At 33.9% G+C, this 20,896-nt stretch overlaps 1 protein-coding gene across 1 annotated transcript in view; it reads right to left on the bottom strand.

The window, feature by feature from the left end:
- Nucleotides 1-20,896, bottom strand: part of LOC131744121 (leucine-rich repeat-containing protein 69) — a 122,285-nt gene that overhangs the window by 21,688 nt on the left and 79,701 nt on the right. Inside the window, exons 2-3 of the mRNA XM_059043474.2 lie at nucleotides 19,488-19,589; nucleotides 13,589-13,768 (exon numbers count right to left, since the gene is read on the bottom strand). Coding sequence (XP_058899457.1) covers nucleotides 13,589-13,768; nucleotides 19,488-19,589 — 282 coding nt within the window. The remainder of the gene's footprint in view (nucleotides 1-13,588; nucleotides 13,769-19,487; nucleotides 19,590-20,896) is intronic.

Genomic DNA, 20,896 nt, shown 5'->3' with positions numbered 1-20,896 from the left:
TCTCTAATGATTAGTGATGCTGAGCATCCTTTCATGTGTTTGTTGGCAATCTGTATATCTTCTTTGGAGAAGTGTCTATTTAGGTCTTCTGCCCATTTTTGGATTGGTTTGTTTGTTTTTCTGATATTGAGCTACATGGGCTGCTTGTAAATTTTGGAGATCCTTTGTCAGTTGCTTCATTTGCAAATATTTTCTCCCATTCTGAGGGTTGCCTTTTCGTCTTGTTATGGTTTCCTTTGCTGTGCAAAAGCTTTGAAGTTTCATTAGGTCGCATTTGTTTTTTTTTTGTTTTTATTTCCATTTCTCTAGGAATTGGGTCAAAAAGGTTCTTGTTGTGATTTATGTCATAGAGTATTCTGCCTATGTTTTCCTCTATGAGTTTTGTAGTGTTTGGCCTTACATTTAGGCCTTTAATCCATTTTGAGTTTATTTTTGTGTATGGTGTTAGGGAATGTTCTAATTTCATTCTTTTCATGTAGCTGTCCAGTTTTCTCAGCACCACTTATTGAAGAGGCTGTCTTTTCTCCATTGTATATTCTTGTCTCCTTTATCAAAGATAAGGTGACCATATGTGTGTGGGTTTATCTCTGGGCTTTCTATCCTGTTACCTTGATCTATATTTCTGTTTTTGTTCCAGTACCATACTGTCTTGATTACTGTAGCTTTGCAGTATAATCTGAAGTCAGGGAGCCTGATTCCTTCAGCTCCGTTTTTCTTTCTCAAGATTGCTTTGGCTATTCAGGGTCTTTTTTGTTTCCATACAAATTATGAAATTTTTGTTCTAGTTCTGTGAAAAATGCCATTGGTAGTTTGATAGGGATTGCTCTGAATCTGTAAAATGCTTGGGTAGTGTAGTCATTTTCACAATGTTGATTCTTCCAATCCAAGAACATGGTATATCTCTCCATCTGTTTGTATCATCTTTAATTTATTACATCAGTGTCTTATAGTTTTCTGCATACAGGTGTTTTGCCTCCTTAGGTAGGTTTATTCCCAGATATTTTATTCTTTTTGTTGCAATGGTAAATGGGAGTGTTTCCTTAATTTCTCTTTCAGATTTTCAGATTTTTCATTGCTAGTGTATAGGAGTGCATGAGATTTCTGTGCAGTAATTTTGTATCCTGCTACTTTATCAAATTCATTGATTAGCTCTAGTAGTTTTCTGGTAGCATCTTAATGAATCTCTGCATATAGTATCATGTCATCTGCAAACAGTGACAGTTTTACTTCCTTTTTTCTGATTTGGATTCCTTTTTTTTTCTTTTTCTTCTTCTCTTATCGCCATGGCTAAAACTTCCAAAACTATGTGGACTAATAATGGTGAGAGTGGGCAACCTTGTCTTGCTCCTGATCTTAGAGGAAATGGTTACAGTTTTTCACCATTGAAAGTGATGTTGGCTGGTAACATATTTTACCAAAGGCCATTATCAGCTTTGTATTGAATAGGAAACTTTGTATGTGATTATTCTCTAACTTAATAATTACTATTTCTGATACAATATCTCTCATGGCTATTAATTGTTTCCTGGAAATTTAACTGAGAAAAATGGACTAATCATAATTCCTTGGTAACATAGTTTTCCATCTAGAGTCATTGAACTCAATAATGTTATATGAGAAAAGAATGTCTCTAATACCTTATCTCTTGATACCCATTTAAGTTTCTATTTCCATTTGTGGCATCATCTCCAATATGACATATATTTCCACCAGTATAAAAGATGTCCATTTGAAATAAGCTTTTACAAAGGTATTACAACACACACTCTTATAGTAGATATGTCTTCACAAACCTCAATTAATAAAACCTCACAACTCTGTCAAAGATAATTACTGCTTTGGTCAATGTTTACAATTAGAAACTGAAACACTAAAAGATCCTTTCATCAAGCCAAAGTCAGAGAAGAGGCAAAGGAGTTGGTCTATGATTAGACATGCTTTTATATCTTTTTACCAAAAGCTTTAAAATGTGAAATGCTATATAAAGTCTAATTTTCACTCTTTACTCTTTACAGTGAAATGCATTATTTCCTGAAACAAATAAACATATGATTATAATTGTCTTGCTATTTTATGGAAAAGTCTTGTGCTTTAAGTTTGAATATGCATGTTTACTAAGTTTTATGTTTGTTGAATGGTAGAATTGAGAGACATTTAAAAAATATGCCTCAGTGATAATCACTACCATATTTTAAACTTAGAGAAATCAGAAATTATCAAAATATATGTTTACATCATACAGTATAAAGTAAAGCTTTGGATAAGGTTTCAATATTACATGAAGCACAAGGACTAGGAAAGAAGAGATAGATGGTTTCCTGTTTTCTCAAAAAAAGTTATAATGGTAGGCAAGATAAAGGCTCCCCAAAGATGTCTAGGTCCTGTGACTACATATGTTACCTTACATGGAAAAAGTTAATCACACTTTGCATGTGTGATTGACATAAGGATTTTTTTTTTAACTTAAGGATCTTGAGATCGGAAGGTTATCCTTAATTATCCAGCTGGACCCATTTTTATCACAAGGATCATTAAAAGTGGAAGAGAGGCAGAAGAGAAGGTCCAAGGGATGGGGTCTGAGAAGAACTAGATCTGCCAATGCTGGCTTTGAGGTTGAAGGAAGGACACCATGAGCCAAGGAATGTGGGTAGCCTCTAAAAGCTGGAAAGAGTAAGAAAATGGATTATCCCCTGGAGTCTCCAGAAAGGAAGGTAGCCCTGTTGACACTTTGATTTTAGCTCAATAAGACTCATATTGGCCTTCTGACCTACTAAACTATAAGATAATAAATTTTGTTGTTAAGACTCCAAGATTATAGAAATTTGTTACAGCAGCAATAGAAAACTAATACTAGCATCATGTTCCAAATTATCAGGACCAAGAAAGGCATGACTATGAGAGCCCCTCTCCCCATTATGGAATCAAGGCACTCTGGAGCTAGAAGAGACTTTGGTCTAATCACTTCATTGTCCAGATGAGGAAACTGGTCCAGATATAATGAGAAGTAAGGTGACTTACCTTAGACCTCATAGTTCGAGGCAGAGACATGACTAGAATATAATTTCACTAAATTCTAGATCATTTTTAGTCATAGTATGCTTCCCAGCTTCTTTCACCAATGTAGTGCTGGCTTCCTGCTGATTTTCCAGTTATTAATAATGTTGCCCACCTTCACTCTCAAAAGCCTCTTGGCTTAGATGATACATTATATATGGTCATTCCACCCTTAAGGTAGTTTGGACTGTAGTACGGGCAGAAACCAGAAAGGAAATCCTGCTCATGTTCCACCCACCCATTCAGCTATTCAGCATTCACTCCACTACAGAGTGATCCTGCTCTTCATCACCATCTTGGCATAATCAGTGTCCTTTGAATTTCACGTGGGAGGTTCAAACATTTTGGTTATGCACAGCTTCAGATAAATGTGCTGCAGTGAATACAACTTAAGATTCTTTGGCAGGAAAAAAAAAGCATGTATACTGAATACAACTGTTAACTCTACCTAGCAGTTTCCTTAAAGGGAAAGGGGAATTCAATGAATTCCCATAGAAGTAGAAGCAATCAAGAGACAGTGTGCGACATCATTTATACTCTAATTGTTTTGCTGTTTTCTGAATAAAATGATAAGAATCATTCATGCCATTTCAATTCTCTGAACAATAAATACACATTATTTTCATGATTGTTTAGAATTAGAAATGTGATGCCTTCTGATCCTCTAAGTGTCCAATTTACATTAAATTAACTAATGATTGCACGTTTTAAGACCTACATTTATTTTCACAGTTGACTGGTTGAAATGATCAATTTCATAAATGAATGTCAATGGTATATAAACAGTAATAACTTTTTATTGCAAAGTAAGATTTTGCTCTGTAAGTAGTGAGTAAAATTATTAGATGTAATCTTATGTTTCATTACTGACAGCTTGTCATAAAAAAGGAATTAAGGCTGCAATTTTTCATTTATTTTCATAAAGTAGATCAGCTTTTTCACTCATTTGTAGTGAAAGCTACTCAATCTAATCTCTTTTGAATGAAGTTTTAATTACATTACATCATTCAGTACAGGGCTGAGAGTTCATGTTCCATACTGTTCCCTCCCTAAACTCTTCAACTTTAAAGGAATCTAGGGAAACGTTACGTTCAACTAGTGTAACTATGTGAAATGAAAATATCAAATGCATATATTGGTCACTGGATCACTCAAGTATTTGGAAAGAATTTTATGAGACTATTTAGTAACCTCTAAGTCACTGGTTCAATTATGAACCAAGTTGATAGTAACTAAAAAGAATTAATTTTTGTTGCTCTTTTGAAGCATTATATCATTAGTAGTTAATATTTAAATATCAATCACATTGAAATTATTGACAATTCTGTAATTGCTAAGGACTAACTGAATGGCAAGGGCTATAACATTTGAAAAAGACAAAAGCATCTGAATGAGTTATGGTAAAAGTTAATATTTGAGATTGTGTAAAAATTTTCATCAACTATTTCCAATCCTCTTCTCACTAATTCATAAGATAAACATGGCATAATTTCACATTCACCTGAATAGAAGCAATTACAATTGGATATTTGGTTGTTTCTAGCCTTTTATATCAAGAATGAAGGCCCATTTGTCATCGTGTCTCCCTTCATCAACTGTGCCCTCAGATAACAAACCCATCAGAGACAGAACATTCTGTAAAGCACAACAGGGTAACTAGATGTTGGCATTATCAAATTGGGTTCTTCCTTCATGCTAAACTCTAAAGGTTAGCATCCTGAAAAGATAGTAAAAGGCTGAATGTTTTTTTAACAGAAAGGGAGGCTTCTAGGCAAACTAGTCTTTGTATACTCTCTCTTTACTTAAATAGAAAAATAGCATAAAATCCTAAATGTATGTAAAAGCAACTTTTTAATAAAATGGTTAATATGATTATCATCAATATGTATTTTGTGTATGTTCTCACTCTAGAAACAGGGAACTAAACAACACCATTAAAATAATGTTTCACAGAAACAGACGCACAGACATGGAGAACAGACTTGTGGCTGCCAAGGGGGGTGGGGGTGAAGGATAGACTGGCAGTTTGGGATCAGCAGATGCAAACTATTATATATAGAATGGATAAACAACAAGATCCTACTGTACACCACAGGGAACTATATTAAATATCCTGTGATAAACCATAATGGAAAAGAATATGAAAAAGAAAAAAGAAATATACATATATATATATAAAACTGACTCACTTTACTGTACAGAAGAAATTAACACAGTATTGCAAATCAACTATACTTCAATAAAATAAGTTAATTAATTAAAAATAATTAAAAATAATGTTTTGATTGCCAAGCATCTAGTAATATATATTCCAATCTAAAGTTTTATCCAATTGTTAGCCATTTTTAAATATCCTTACATTTATTTAGCATAATTTATAAATTCATACTATACACTTATTCTAATTGTAATTCCATTGTCATGGAATTACATGACACATTTTTTCACTACATAAACTTACTGTTACTTGTTTAACTTTTTCAATTATTTTAAAGGTTAGAATCAGTGATTGTTTCACAGCAATTTTCCTTTACAAAATTTTCTTCTCACCAATTTTCCGACACTTCCAAGTACTCTGCATGTCAACTTATCTAGGAATATAACTCTATATTTTGAGTTATTTTCTCTTTGTACACTGAAGATATTATGTTATCTTTTTTCTGGAATCAGCTTTCAGTTCATTGTCATTTATTTGTATGTGATCCATTTTCTTAAAAGTTTACATTTAGCTCTAAATAGCTTCCCTTTGATAGTGTACACTTTTACCAAAATGTGTCTAGGTATGGATTTATTCTTATTCTACTTGGCACTCAATGTGCTTTTTCAATGTGAGGGATCATGTCTTTCTTCAATGTTTTAATATTTTATTCCATTAATAAGAATTTACACCCAGGTCTCTGTTTCTTTTTTTTTTTATTGAAGTGTAGTTGATTTACAATGTTGTGCTAGTTTCATGTATACAGCAAAGTGATTCAGTTATACAAACATAAATGTCCATCTTTTCAGATTCTTTTCCCTTATAGGTTATTACAAAATATTGAGTAAAGGTCCCTGTGCTATATAGTAGGTCCTTGTTGGTTATCTATTTTATATAGAGTAGTGTGTATATGTTAATCTCAAACTCCTTAGTTATCCCTCCCCTCACCCTCTATCCCCTTTGGAAATGATAAGTTTGTTTTCTATGCCTGTGGGTCTGTTTCTGTTTTGTATATAAGTTCATTTGTATAATTGTTTTTTAGATCCCACATATAAGCAATATCACATGATATTTGTCTTTCTCTGGCTTACTTCACTTAGTATGATAATCTCTAGGTCCATCCATATTGCTGCAAATGGCATTATTTCATTATTTTTTATGGCTGAGTAATATTCCATTGTATGAACATACCACATCTTCTTTATCCATTCATCTGTTGATGAATATTTAGGTTGCTTCCATGTCTTGGCTATTGTTAATAGTGCTGCAATAGATGCAAAAATATTCAACAAAATACTAGCAAACTGAATCCAACAATACATTAAAAGAATCCTACACCATGATCAAGTGGGATTTATCCCCAGGATGCAAGGATTTTTCAACATCTGCAAATCAGTCAGTGTGATATATCACTTTAACAAATTGAAGAATAAAAAACATTTGATCATCTCAACAGATGCCAAAAAAGCTTTTGATAGAATTCAACATCCATTTATGATAAAAAAATAATAATCTCAAGAAAGTGAGCATAGAGAGAACATAATAAAGTCCACATATGACAAACCCACAGCTAACATCATACTCAATGGTGAAAAGCTGAAAGCATGTCATCTAAGATCAGGAATAAGACAAGGATGTCCACTCTCACCACCTTTATTTGACATAGCTTTGGAAGTTCTAGCTATGGCAATCAGAGAAGAAAAAGAAATAAAAGGAATCCAAACTGGCAAACAAAAAGTAAAACCATCACTATTTGCAGATGACATGATACTATACATAGAAAATCCTAAAGATGCTACCAGAAAACTACTAGAGTTCATCAATGAATTCGGTAAAGTTGCAGGATACAAAATTAATACATAGAAATCTCCTGCATTCCTATACACTAACAATGAAAGATCAGAAATAAAATTCGAGGAAACAATCCCATTTGCCATTGAAGCAAATAGAATAAAATACCTAGGCATAAACCTACCTAAGGAAGCAAAAGATCTAAACTCCAGAAACTATAGCACACTGATGAAAGAAATGGAAGATGACACAAACAGATGGAAAGATATACCATGTTCTTGGATTGGAAGAATAAATATTGTCAAAATGACCACTGTATCCAAGGCAATGTACAGATTCAATGCAATCCCCATCAAATCACCAATGGCATTTTTTATGGAACTAGAACAAAAATTTTTAAAATTTGTATGGAAACACAAAAGACCCTGAATAGCCAAAGCAATCTTGATAAAGAAAAATGGAACTGGAGGATTCAGGTTTCCCAACTTCAGACTATACTACAAAGCTACAGTAATCAAAACAGTATGGTACTGGCACAAAAACAGAAATATAGGTCAATGGAACAGGACAAAAAGCCCAGAGATAAACCTACACGCCTATGGTCAATTACTCTATGAAAAAGGAGGCAAGAATACACAATGGAGAAAAGACAGCCTCTTCAATAAGTGGTGCTGGGAAAACTGGACAAGTACATGTAAAAGAATGAAATTAGAACATTCCGTAATACCACACACAAAAATAAACTCAAAATGTATTAAAGACTTAAATGTAAGACCAGATGATATAAAACTCCTAGATGAAAACACAGGAAAAACACTCTTTGACATAAATCACAGCAATATCTTTTTGGATACTTCTCCTAGAGTAACTGAAATAAAAACAAAAAATAAACAAATGGGATCTAATTAAACTTAAAAGCTTTTGCACAACAAAGGAAACCATAAACAAAATGAAAAGACAACCTACAGAATCTTTTGGGTTTTTTTAACCATTATGTTTTTAACTCCTGCTATTCTCATGCCAATGTGTTGCAGTTTTTATAATGCACTCAGACACATTTAATTGATTAAAATGTATTCTTATTTTCCTTTTAATTTTTAAAATGAAATTATGTAGATACAAAATCTCTTTATTCTCCTATTCTTTCTTCCAGCCTTATTGTTTCTTCAGTGATGACTAATGTTAAGCTGTGCACACACTTGTATGTGTGTGGGGGTGAAATCCTGAAGGAAAATTCTTCCATTTATCTGGGCTGAATACCAGTCATTCTATGTTCCACTCCACAAGTCAAGAGAAGAAAAGCCTCATATATCTTTCACATGATAGTCTTTTAAACATAAGAAGGCAGCTGTTTGAATAGTATTGATATCACCTTCAATCAATGAATTTATTTACACTTTCTCTTATGGTTCAAAATTAAAATGTGCATGCAATCTACAGTGCAGCAAAAAGTGACCTGAAGGTGGTATCAGGAGGTGTAAACTAAACTTCTACTTCTGTTATCTCATAGATTTGAAATTTGTGAAGAAACTACTTAACTAACTTAGTTGCCTCACCTGTGAACGGAGACAATGAAAACTAAGTCACAAAGTTAATAAAGAGGACCGGGACTCACATTACTCAAATGTCACCTTCTCAGGGAAGTTTCCCTTAAGCCTCCTGCTATAGGCTGAACGTTTGTGTCCCCTACAAAATTCCTATATTGAAATCGTCATGACTCACGTATTAGGAGGTGGGGCCTTTGGATCCAGCAGAAGAAAAAGTGAAAATAATCCTATTTCTTGCACATCTGTCTTTGATAGCTTTAAAATTTGTGGGCACTCTACCGGTTTTGCCCCTCCCCCACTGATTGCATTTTCTTATTCTCCTTTCCTGACTCCTGCTTCTGCCCACTCTTTAAATACTGTTGTCCTCAAGGGTTCTGGCCTTCTGGCCTTCTCACTTCACTGTGTAAATTTCCTCAGGCAATCTTCATTCCCATGGCTTCAAGTGTCACATTTACATAAACAATCTTTTAATCCACATCACCAGCTCCAACCTTTCTTTGTCAAAAAACAAACAAAGCCTCATCTTGCTACTCCACTGCTTCGACAACTATAAGTAGCTGAATTGTATCCTCCCCAAAATTCATATGTTATAGTCCTAACCCCCAGTACTTCGAAATGTGACTGTGCTTGGATATAGTCTTAAAAATGGCAATTAAGTTAAGATAATGTCATTAGGGTGGGCCCTAATTCAATATGACTGCTGTACTTACAAGAAGAGGAAATTTGGACACACATTTGTAGAGAAGGAAGATAATATGAAGACACAGGGAGAAGACAGCCATCAACAAGCCAAGGAGAGAGACCACAGAAGAAACCAAGCCTTCTGACACCTTGGTCTTGAACTTCTAGCTTCCAGAATTGTAAGAAAATAAATTTCTATTGTTTAAGCTACTCAGTCTATGGTACTTTGTTATGAGAGCTGTAACAAGCTAATATAGTAGCTTTTGAAATTAAGTTCAAACTTTACATACAAGAACCATCCTGATCTCATACCTCTCACTAACCTCATCTCCCATACTTCACACTCAATGAGTTCCCTGTACTCCCTGTACAATTTACTTGCACAATATTACCTTTGAACAGGCAGTTCCTGCACCTAAAATGCCTGTCCACTGGTTCTTTATCTATTCTGATGCCTCCCTATCATTCAAAGCACATTTACAAGCAATGTCTATTAAAATAATTTTAATGTGTGTTAGGTATTCTCCAAGTACCAAGCACAATCACTGTGCTAGGTCTCAGGGATACACCAGAGAATGTTCCCATTTAATTGAGATTCTTCTTCTCATGCACCCTGTGCACACCTCTATCACAATACTTATCACAAGAATATAATCATTCTTTCTTGTCTAAAGGTATTGATGTTTTTAAATACCCTTATTAAGTAGCTACTATGTACTACCTTTATTAAGCACCTGCTGTACTAAGCACTATTTACCTCGTGTCTCACTCACAACAGCCCTGTGAGAGAGGTACTGTTTTTATCCCAATTTTAGAGATGAAAACTTAGCTTCAAAGAGGAAATTAAGGTGACACAGGCTGGTCATCAAGCCCAATTTGTCAGATCTCAATTACCTTACTATATCACTTCTCCTAGGAATATGTAAGTTCCTGGAAGGCCAGAGCTATTATAACATTGCAATTACTCTACTTGATATGAGACTAGCAGCTTATCAGATGATTTGGGCTGGGAATCTATCAGAGCAAGAACATCTTTCCCAAGAAAGATATTCATTGGGATAAAATGAACATGGCAAGTTGTTAAAGGTGTTCATGTCATAGCCAGTGAAATGCAGAGTGTTTTGGAAACTTTTGCCAAATAATATGACATGTGTTATACTCATTAGTGTAATAATCTACTCCAGAATACAGACTGGAATATAACAATCTATTCCAGATGGTGATGTGAATAATTCACAGATAGGTTACATAAGCAATCAAGATTACAGATGTACTCCCATCTTGAGAACCAACATACATTTCAATTTTCATTTTTCCACTGATGGTCTCTTTTTTCTCTTGGTGTTTAATGTCCATCTGGTTTGACTTTTAAATTTCTCCTCAACCATTATTTCACCTTGACATTATCTTTCATTGGCAACAGCTCTGCCAGATTTTTCTCTACAATACATTTGATGTAACATATTAATATGACACAGGAGCTGGTATTAAAGTCCAGTTCTTGGGCTTCCCTGGTAGTGCAGTGGATAAGAATCTGCCTGTCAATGCAGGGGACATGGGTTTGATCCCTGGTCTGGAAAGATCCAACATGTCACGGAGCAACTAAGCCCATGCACCACAACTGCTGAGCCTGCACTCTAGAGCACATGAGCCACAACTACTGAGCCCGCACATCACAACTACTGAAGCCTCCATGCCTAGACCCCACACTCTGCAACGAGAGAATCCACCAAAATGAGAAGTCTGTGCACTGCAATGAAGACTAGCCACCACTCGCCACAACTAGTAAAAGCCCATATGCAGCAATGAAGACCCAACACAGACAAAAATAAATAAATAAAAGAAAAATAAAATTAAAAAAATTAAAAATCCAGTTCTTGTGATTCATCACTCATTCTTAGAAATAAAATATGTACCAAGCACTCTGCTAAGCTCTCTCTATATAATGGGTGCCCATTCTAACCACTCCTATTCAGCATACTACTTGAAATCCTAACCAGAACAGTCAGGCTAAAAAATAAAATAAAAGTCCTCCAAACAGAAAAAAAAGAAGTAAAACTATCTTTGTTTGCAGATGATATGATCTTATATATAGGAAATCCTAAAGACTCCTCCAAAAAACTGTTAGAACTAATCAACAAATTCAGTAAAGTTGCAGGATACAAAATCAACATACAGAAAGTAGTTGCATTTCCATACACTAACAACAAAATATATGAAAAATAAAGAAAACAATCCCATTCACAATAGCATTAAAAACAATAAAGTTCTTGGAATAAATCTGAGGAGTAAAAATATCTGCGCATGGAAAACTACAAGATTTTGGAGAAAGAAATTGAAGAAGACACAAACAAATGGAAAGATATCCCATGTTCATGGATCAGAAGAATTAATATTGCCAAAATGTCCATATTATCAAAAGCTGTCTATACATTCAATGCAATCCATATCAAAATTCCAATGACATTTTTCAAAATTTCCAATGATATTTTCAAAATAATCCTAAAATTTATATGGAGCCACAAAAGGCCCCAAATAGCCAAAGCAATCCTGAGAAAGAAGAACAAAGCTGGACATATCACACTTCCTGACTTCAAACTATACTACAAAGCTACAGTAATCAAAACAGTACAGTACTGGCATAAAAATAGACACATAGACCCCTGGAACAAAATTGAGAGTCCATAAATAAACCCCTGCATATAAGGTCAACTAATATTTGACAAGGGAGCCAAGAATACACAATGAAGAAAGGATACTCTCTTCAATAAATGGGTTGGGAAAATTGGATAACTACATGCAGAAATATGAAATCGAGCCCTATCTTACACCATTCACAAAAAAAGAATTTGAAATGAATTATAGGCTCAGATTTAAGGACTGAAATCATAAAAGTCCTAGATGAAAACATAGGGGAAAAAACTCCTTGACATTGGTCTCAGCAGTGATTTCCTGGATATGACAGCAAAAGTATGAGCAAAAGAAGCATACATAAATAAGCAGGACTAAGCCAAACTACAAAGTCTCTGCACAGCAAAAGAAACTCAACAAAATTAAAAGGTAACCAATGGAATGGGAGAAAGTATTTGCAAATTATATACTTAACAAGAGGTTAATAGCAAAATATAATAAGAGCACACACAACTCAATAGCAACAAATCTAACAACCCAATTTAAAAATAGGCAGAGGAACTGAATAGACATTTCTCCAAAGAAGATATACAAATGGACAACAGGTATATGAAAAGGTATGCAATATCACTAATCATCAGGGAAATGCAAATCCAAACCATGATGAGGTATCACTTCATGCCAGCTAGAATGGCTATCATCAAAAAGACAGGAGATAACAAGTGTTGACAAGGATGGAGAAAAGGGAACCCTAGTGCACTGTTGGTGGAAATGCAAATTTGTACAGCTACCATAGAAAACAGTATGCAGGTCCCACAAAAAAATTAAAAATAGAACTACCATATGATCCAGCAATCTCACTTATTATATATCCAAAGAAACTGAAATCGGGATTTAGTAGACATATCTTCACTCTCATGTTCACTGCAGTATTACTCACAATAGCCGAGATATAGAAACAACCTAAGTGTCTGTTAACAGATGAATGGATAAAGAATATGTGGTGTATATATATATATATATATATATATATATATATATATATATATATATAAAACAATTAAATATTATTCAGCCAAGGTAAATAAAGAAATCCTGCTATTTATGACAACCTGGATGGACATTGAGGGAATTATACTAAGTGAAACAAATCAGACAGAGAAAGATAAACACTGCACAATAACACATATGTGGAATCTAAAAAAGACAAACTTAGAGAAATAGTAAAGTGGTAGTTACCAGTGGTTGGGGGCTGGGGGAAATGGAGATACTGGTCAAACTGTACAAACTTCCAGTTATAAGATAACAAGTTAGAGGATCTAATATACAGCATGATGATTATGGCTAATAATACTGTATCACATATTTGAACATTGCCAAGAAGGTAGATCTTAAATGTCCTCATCACAAAAAAGAAATGATATCTATATGACAGGATGGAGATAGTAGCTGATTCTATGTTGGTAATCATTTTGCATTTATAAATGTATCAAAGCAACACATTGTACACCTTAAACTTACACAATATTATCTGTCAATTATATCTCAATAAAGCTGGAAAAAACCCATTATATCATCATAGAGGTCAATTTTTAAATACAAATGAAGTTAGTACTGGTCAACTTAGATAAAGACAAAGAATAAGAGGAGGTCTTATGCTCATATTCACACAAAAAACACCATTTACCTTTGATGGAGGAAAAAATTCAACACATTCCAGCCATATGGTTAAAAAGGACTTTCCACATATTGCACATTTTCTTCCCTGAGAGATTATGTTCCTGACCCGTGGGTACCATTCTATGGCTTGCATTAGGAAAGGATTCTTTTCTGCTAGCTGATTCATTATAAATCTTGATGTTATTTCCTAGATTAAAAAAGAATATGATTCCTGAGATTATTCTCAAAATAACTGGTTTATGTTACATTCATTGATTCCCATTTCACTAATTTATATTTTTGGCTTATTCCTCACAGTTTCTGTTAAATTAGTTTTCTATAGTATATATAATGAATTATATTGTCAATGACTGGCATTGTAAGTTTAGTGTTCAACATTATATGAAAAGGAAGTTACTTCCATTGTAATATCTCTATGTCTCTGACATACAGGAATTCAAGTTACAATAAATTTACATTATTAGATAAAGTTTAGATTCAAATTTTGTACCTCTCATTACAATAGGCAAGGACAGTACAAATATTCAGACTGGACCCAAAAACTGAGTCTGTCATATTTACTAAGCTCTAAACCCTTACTACTTAAACTGTAGATCATGAATCAGTAGAATCTCTGCATCACCTAGAATCTTATTAGAAATGCAGACTTAGTTGCACTTCAGACCTACTGAACCAGAATGGATATATATATATATATATATATATATATATATATATATATATATAAAGTACATAACTATATCTTCACTGACCAAGCAAACAAAATAAACATTTGATTTACTCCATTAAGTGCCCCTCATTGTTTGTGCCAATAGCATGAAGTTCTGTGTAAATGTTACAAAGACAATGCATGAATTTTAATAGTGTATAAGACTTTTATCCTGACCAAAGTGAAAGATTTCCCAGTGGTAGTAAAGTAGTCCACATCAGGTTCTGATAGGAATCTTTGGAAATACATACATACATACATACATACATATTGGGTTGGCCAAACAGCTCATTTGTTTTTTTCTGTAAGATGGCTCTAGTAGTGCTTTGGTGTCCTTAACTTCATTCAAAACAGTTTTGTTAGATTGTATTGTTACAGCTGTCGTATCATCGTGCATTTAAAATAAAACTTACCAAAATTGGTGAGTTTTTGTGGAGCCATTTTAATACTGAAGATGGAAGGAAAAAAGTAACATTTTCGGCATATAATGCTTTATTATTTCAAGAAAGGTAAAAATGCAACTGAAATGCAAAAAAAGATTTGTGCAGTGTATGGTGAAGGTGCTGTGATTGATCGAACATGTCAAAAGTGGTTTGTGAAGTTTCGTGCTGGAGATTTCTCGCTGGACGATGTTCCACAGTCAGGTAGACCAACTGAAGTTGATAGCAATCAAATCGAGACATTAATTGAGAACAATCAACGTTAAACCATACGGGAGATAGCCGACATACTCAAAATATCCAAATCAAGCGTTGAAAATAATTTGCACCAGCTTGGTGATGTTAATTGCTTTGATGTTTGGGTTCCACATAAGCTAAGTGAAAAAAAAAACTTCTTGACCATATTTCCACATGTGATTCTCTACTTAAACGTAACAAAAACACTCCATTTTTACAACAAATTGTGACAGGCGATGAAAAATGGATACTGTACAATAATGTGGAATGGAAGAGATCACAGTGCAAGTGAAATGAACCACCACCAACCACACCAAAAGCCAGTCTTCATCCAAAGAAGGTGATGTTTTGTATATGGTGGGATTGGAAGGGAGCTTCAAGAAAATTAAAGTATTAATACCAACAAGTACTTCTCCCAATTAGACCAACTGAAAGCAGCACTCCATGAAAAGGTCTGGAATTAGTCAACAGAAAACACATAATCTTCCATCAGGATAACGCAAGACCGCATGTTTCTTTGGTGACCAGGAAAAAACTGTTATAGCTTGGCTGGGAAGTTCTGATTCATCCACTATATTCACCAGACATTGCACCTTCTGATTTCCATTTATTTCAGTCTTTACAAAATAGTCTTAATGGAAAAAAATTCAATTCCCTGGAAGACTGTAAAAGGCACCTGGAACAGTTCTTTGCTCAAAAAGATAAAAAGTTTTGGAAAGATGGAATTATGAAGTTGCCTAAAAAATGGCAGAAAGTAGTGGAACAAAGTGGTGAATACATTGTTCAATAAAGTTCTTGGTGAAAATGAAAAATGTGTCTTTTATTTTTACTTGAAAACCAAAGGAACCTTTTGGCCAACACAATACATACATACATAATCTTTCACTCTATCCCAATTAAAATCTTTTAAATAATAACAAAATCCTATAAATTCTTGTGTCCCTGTGCCTTATTTCTCTATCCATTCCACTTAATAAACATATGGGAAAGGTGCCATTATACAAAAATAGCCCTGAGCATTGGTTCCTAACTGCCTGATCCTTCAACAGCATAACCTCCTACACACTTCAGCTTATTCTCAGGGATGGTTACATAATGAGGTCATCCTTTCTGAAAGAATTATCCTTTCACACTAATATTACAGGACTCCTAAATTAGATGTTTATTATCACTCCTCTCTAACTACTTACACAAAGCATAGATTGTGATTCTGAATGAACCACTGATTTTAGAGGTAAGTTTTAACTACCAGAATTCAACGGCTAGTCTCACTATAAAGCCGCAGAAAACTAATAGACAAGAATTCACACCCCAAAATAGTAGGTAGTAGAATTTGCTGAAGCACACGGGACAAATAAATAGGTCATAATTCATACAGTTCACTTTTTCCATTTATGATTTCTGGAACCAAACATGTTTGTCACACTCAGTATGTCTCTTGACAACTCTTACATTACCCATTATTTATATCCTTCTCCTACTTGCTGCCAATGTGTTGCTGAGGAAGAATAACATATATCATTGAAATATAAGTTATTACTTGAAAATACAAGTGTATATAAAATAAGATACTTTTGGCATGACCAATAGTAAATTTCAGGAAAACTCGTAAAGATACATGCAATGCAGTTTTTGAGTATACACAACTTACTGATGGCCTAATCTTGGCATTATTTAAAAGTCAAGAAATCTTCTATGACAAATAAATTGTTCCTTTTAAACAGTTTATATGCTATTCTGTTAGAATATTTGTTAGTTAACTATATGTAGGTCAGAGATTATTTCTATGTTTAAACCATCATAGATTAAAATTAGTTTCAGGTGTTTCTTTCATTTTTCCTTACATAGGATAATTTCATTTGAATTATAAAATTATCCATATACAAATTATATTTATATAAATATAAAAAATTATAAAATGTGAATCCTTAGAAGGAATATGGAACTTTGGAACTATTGTATGATCATTGTTACTGTATGATAGGCACTAAAACATAGCATGAAGAACAAAGATACTGAGTCAGAGTCAGATAGATAAATAGGTGCAAATCCTGGCTCTGTGACCTATTATTGTGACCCTATTTGGACAAGTCCTTAACTTCTCTGATCTTGGATACCTCACCTGTAAAATAGGGATTTTTTTCCCCAATACTATCACATAGAGTTCAGAGAATTAAATTACATAACACAGGTAAAACTCAGTCGGGCATCTGCTGATGCAGTATATTCTAGCTAATATTTTGTTATAATGTAGTTATCAATATTAAATTTTAGTTCACAAATCTCTGAGGTGAGGAAAAGTCTTTAAAAAACCTTAACCAATGCAGAGCCTGAAACAATCCCTATAGTTTTTTGACAGCCCAAGTAATTTAATCAGTAATGTTAACCAAATATCCAGTAGAAATGACTTTTACTTTAAGTACAAATATAAAATGTATAATAAATTTATCACTTTTCTAAGAAAAATTCTTAGAGATACTTTCAAAAATACCCAAGTCATTTATATATTGTAAGTAAAAATCATTACTTCTACTAAATAAACAAAACAAAAACCCAAAACTGTTGTGTTCCTGGGTCCTTAGTTTTGAAATGAGAAGGAAGAAATATTGCTCTCTCACCCTGCTCCTGGGTCCCAGGCACAAGGTAACATTCTTGCTCTCAAGTGCTCCCTGTAAGACACCTGCCACATTGGGTTAACCGCTCATCCAGTCCCTTCCACAAACCAGAACGTCTTCCAACCAGAGATTACCCCTGTTTCCCTTTCCCTCAGTATCTGGCAGCCCCTTTCTGAGGCAATACTGCAGCATGGAGTCTGGAGCAAAACTGCTTAGAATGGCCTCAGCATTCCAAAACTTACTAGCTCTGTGAACTTGGACAAGTTATTTAACCTCTCTGAGTCTCAGTTTATCTCTAAAAGGGGACAATAACTGTACCTACCTTTCAAGGGTTAGTGGAGGACTAAATTAGTTCATTCCTGTTATGTGCTTAGAACAATGACTTACCCATGGTAAACATAATAAGTGTTAGTTGTCTATTATTATTATTATTATTGCTATTATTTTACTACTACTATTCTGAAATACTCGATTCAAGGAGATAATTAGGTTATAAGGAATTAAACAAATTAAATACTTCAGTTTTTAAAATCATTTACAATTAAACGTCAAGTAAGTTTTTTTTGACTTGAGAGTGGGAAATAATACTGTTTGTGGAAATATAGATTGATTCTCTGGAAAAGAATTTGAAAAGAGCTAATCAGACTTTAAAAGATGAAAGTTCTTTGGCCCAGCAATTTCACTCACAGGGAAAATATAGGCATAAGAAGAGGACAGTCACCGTAGCCTTGTTTATAAAGGCCCAAAAGTTATAAAATTATTAATAATCTAAACAGCCAACAGTAGGAAAGTAGTTTAAAATATTATGGTATAATCATATACCAGAATATTATTATGTATTCATCAAAAAAGATGTCATAGACATATTTCTTATTGATTGAAAAGATATTCACAAAAGTTTGAGTAAAAAAATCAAGTCTCTAAATAGTATGTGGAGTTTGAAATCATCTTTGATAACAGAAACTTCTGGATTTATGGAAAGTTCTAGCAGAATAAATGTCAGACATAACAGTGATTGTAACTCTGCATATTGGGTTTCTGAGTATTTTTTAAATCAATTTCTATTGCCTTTTTTCTAATTTCTCTAAATAAGATTGTATTACTTTTATAATAATTTTTAAAATAAGTATGGCATTATAACTAATATTTTCTTCCTCACTCATCTGTATTTTCTACTTTGCTGTATTAAACATATATTACTTGTGCAATAGGGGGAAAATGTTACTTTTTTAAACTAAACTGTCAAACAAGGTTGGTTGTTTCCTGTAACCAGGAAACTTGAATACTATGCAATTCTTGAAAGTTTTAAGACAATTCTGCATGTTCAGCTATAGACCTAAAAAGACCTGAGGAGTCCAAATTCACGATGGAGACTCATACTCAAATGTGGGAAGATCTGAAATCTTTAACTCATCTATCACCAAAATACACACAAAGAGAGTCTTGTAATGTATTTCCCTATTCCTTCCTTTAATATCATCAACATGTTGACTAAAGGGAACACAGTTTCTGGATCATATTCATTTACCACTAGGAATGGGAACAAGTGAAAAGGGGATGGAAGAGACAATAAACCCCAGTAAGAACTAATCAAATATATCCTTAGATAATACTGAAAAAATACTTGGAGGTTAAAGTGAAAACAAATTCCTTTGTTTTCAACAAAATGTTTTCATCCAATAAAATGTTTAAATGTCTCTAAATTTGGTCACTCTGGAAATCAGATAGAATTACACTGGATTCTGCAAGCAAGTCACAAAGATTATGACTATGGTCCACAATGCCAACAGATTATGGTTGTATGAATCGTTCGATGGCTTGGCAAGAATGCTTTAGAAGAAAACTCTTTAAAACTTAAATCGTGGCTTTAGTTTGAAGACCTGTGTGAATGCTATAAGGCTTCACCTGTAGACTCCAGATGTCCTCGTGTTTTACAGCATTAACCGGCTGCTTCAGGAACAGTGGGTTTCCCTCACAGTAGAACTCCCTCAGCTTCAGATCTTGAAACTTTCAAAACAAAATACAAACTTCATTACACAACAAAATAAACTTCACTTCTGAGCCTACATCTTCCATAAAATTAGACTAAAATTACTTTATTTATGACATATTCCACATTAGTATTTTAACAGCAAGGTATACTCTCGTTATTAGAAGCATAAGAATCTTTATGTTAGCATGGATGGCAATGACCTTAAAGTCACTGGTGACATCCCCCACACTAGATAGCTGAGAAAAGTTGTTCAGGATCAGAGAATTGTTAGTAATAGAAGAGAGGTTAATTAATCAAATGCTGGGAACAGTTTGCAAATAATACGTTTGTTAGGAACTAAGTATGGTGAAAAATAACACTCTAGTATACACCAAAATCTAGGTCTCAAATACTGTCTTATGATCCATTCATTTATGATCAGTGAGGAAGGTAAGGGAAACAGAGGAACATCAAAAAATTCTCATTATATTGAAGTAGAGTTGATTTCTCTCTGTTGTGTACAATGAAAAGAAAAAAGAAAAATATACAATTCACAAGGATATTGAATCTTCTATAAAGAAAACCTAAATTCAGCTGGATTCTAACCTTTGAGTAGAAAAAAAGGAATTCTCTTATATTCATATTATATCTTTTTGAATTATGGTTTTCTCAGGGTATATGCCCAGCAGTGGGATTCCTGAGAAAACCATAATTCAAAAAGACATACATACCCCAATGTTCATTGCAGCACTATTTACAATAGCCAGGACATAGAAACAACCTAAATGTCCATAGACAGATGAATGGATAAAGAAGGTGTGGTACATATATAGACTGGAATATTACTGAGCCATAAAAAGGAATGAAATTGGGTCATTTGTAGAGATGTGGATGGACCTAGAGACTGTCATACAGAGTCAAGTAAGTCATAAAGAGAAAAACAAATATTGTATATTAATGCATGTATGTGGAATCTAGAAAAATGGTACAGATGAACCTATCTGCAGGGTAGGAATAGAGATGCAGATGTAGAAAATGGACATGTGGATATGGGGCGGAAGGGGAGGGTGGGACAAACTGGGAGATTAGGATTGACATATATACACTACCATGTGTAAAATAGATAGATAGTGGGAACCAGCTGTATAGCACAGGGAGCTCAGCTCGGTGCTCTGTGATGACCTAAATGGGTGGGATTGGGCAGGGGTAGTGGGAAGAGGGAGGGGATATATGTATACATATAGCTGATTCACTTCATTGTACAGCAGAAATTAACACAACGTTGTAAAGCAACTATATGCCAAAAAAAAGAACAGGATAAAAACAAAAACTGTGCCAACAG

The sequence above is a fragment of the Kogia breviceps genome, chromosome 17 (assembly GCF_026419965.1).
Source record: "Kogia breviceps isolate mKogBre1 chromosome 17, mKogBre1 haplotype 1, whole genome shotgun sequence".
Taxonomy (NCBI): Eukaryota; Metazoa; Chordata; class Mammalia; order Artiodactyla; family Physeteridae; genus Kogia; species Kogia breviceps.
This window is presented reverse-complemented; position numbering and strand designations above follow the sequence as displayed.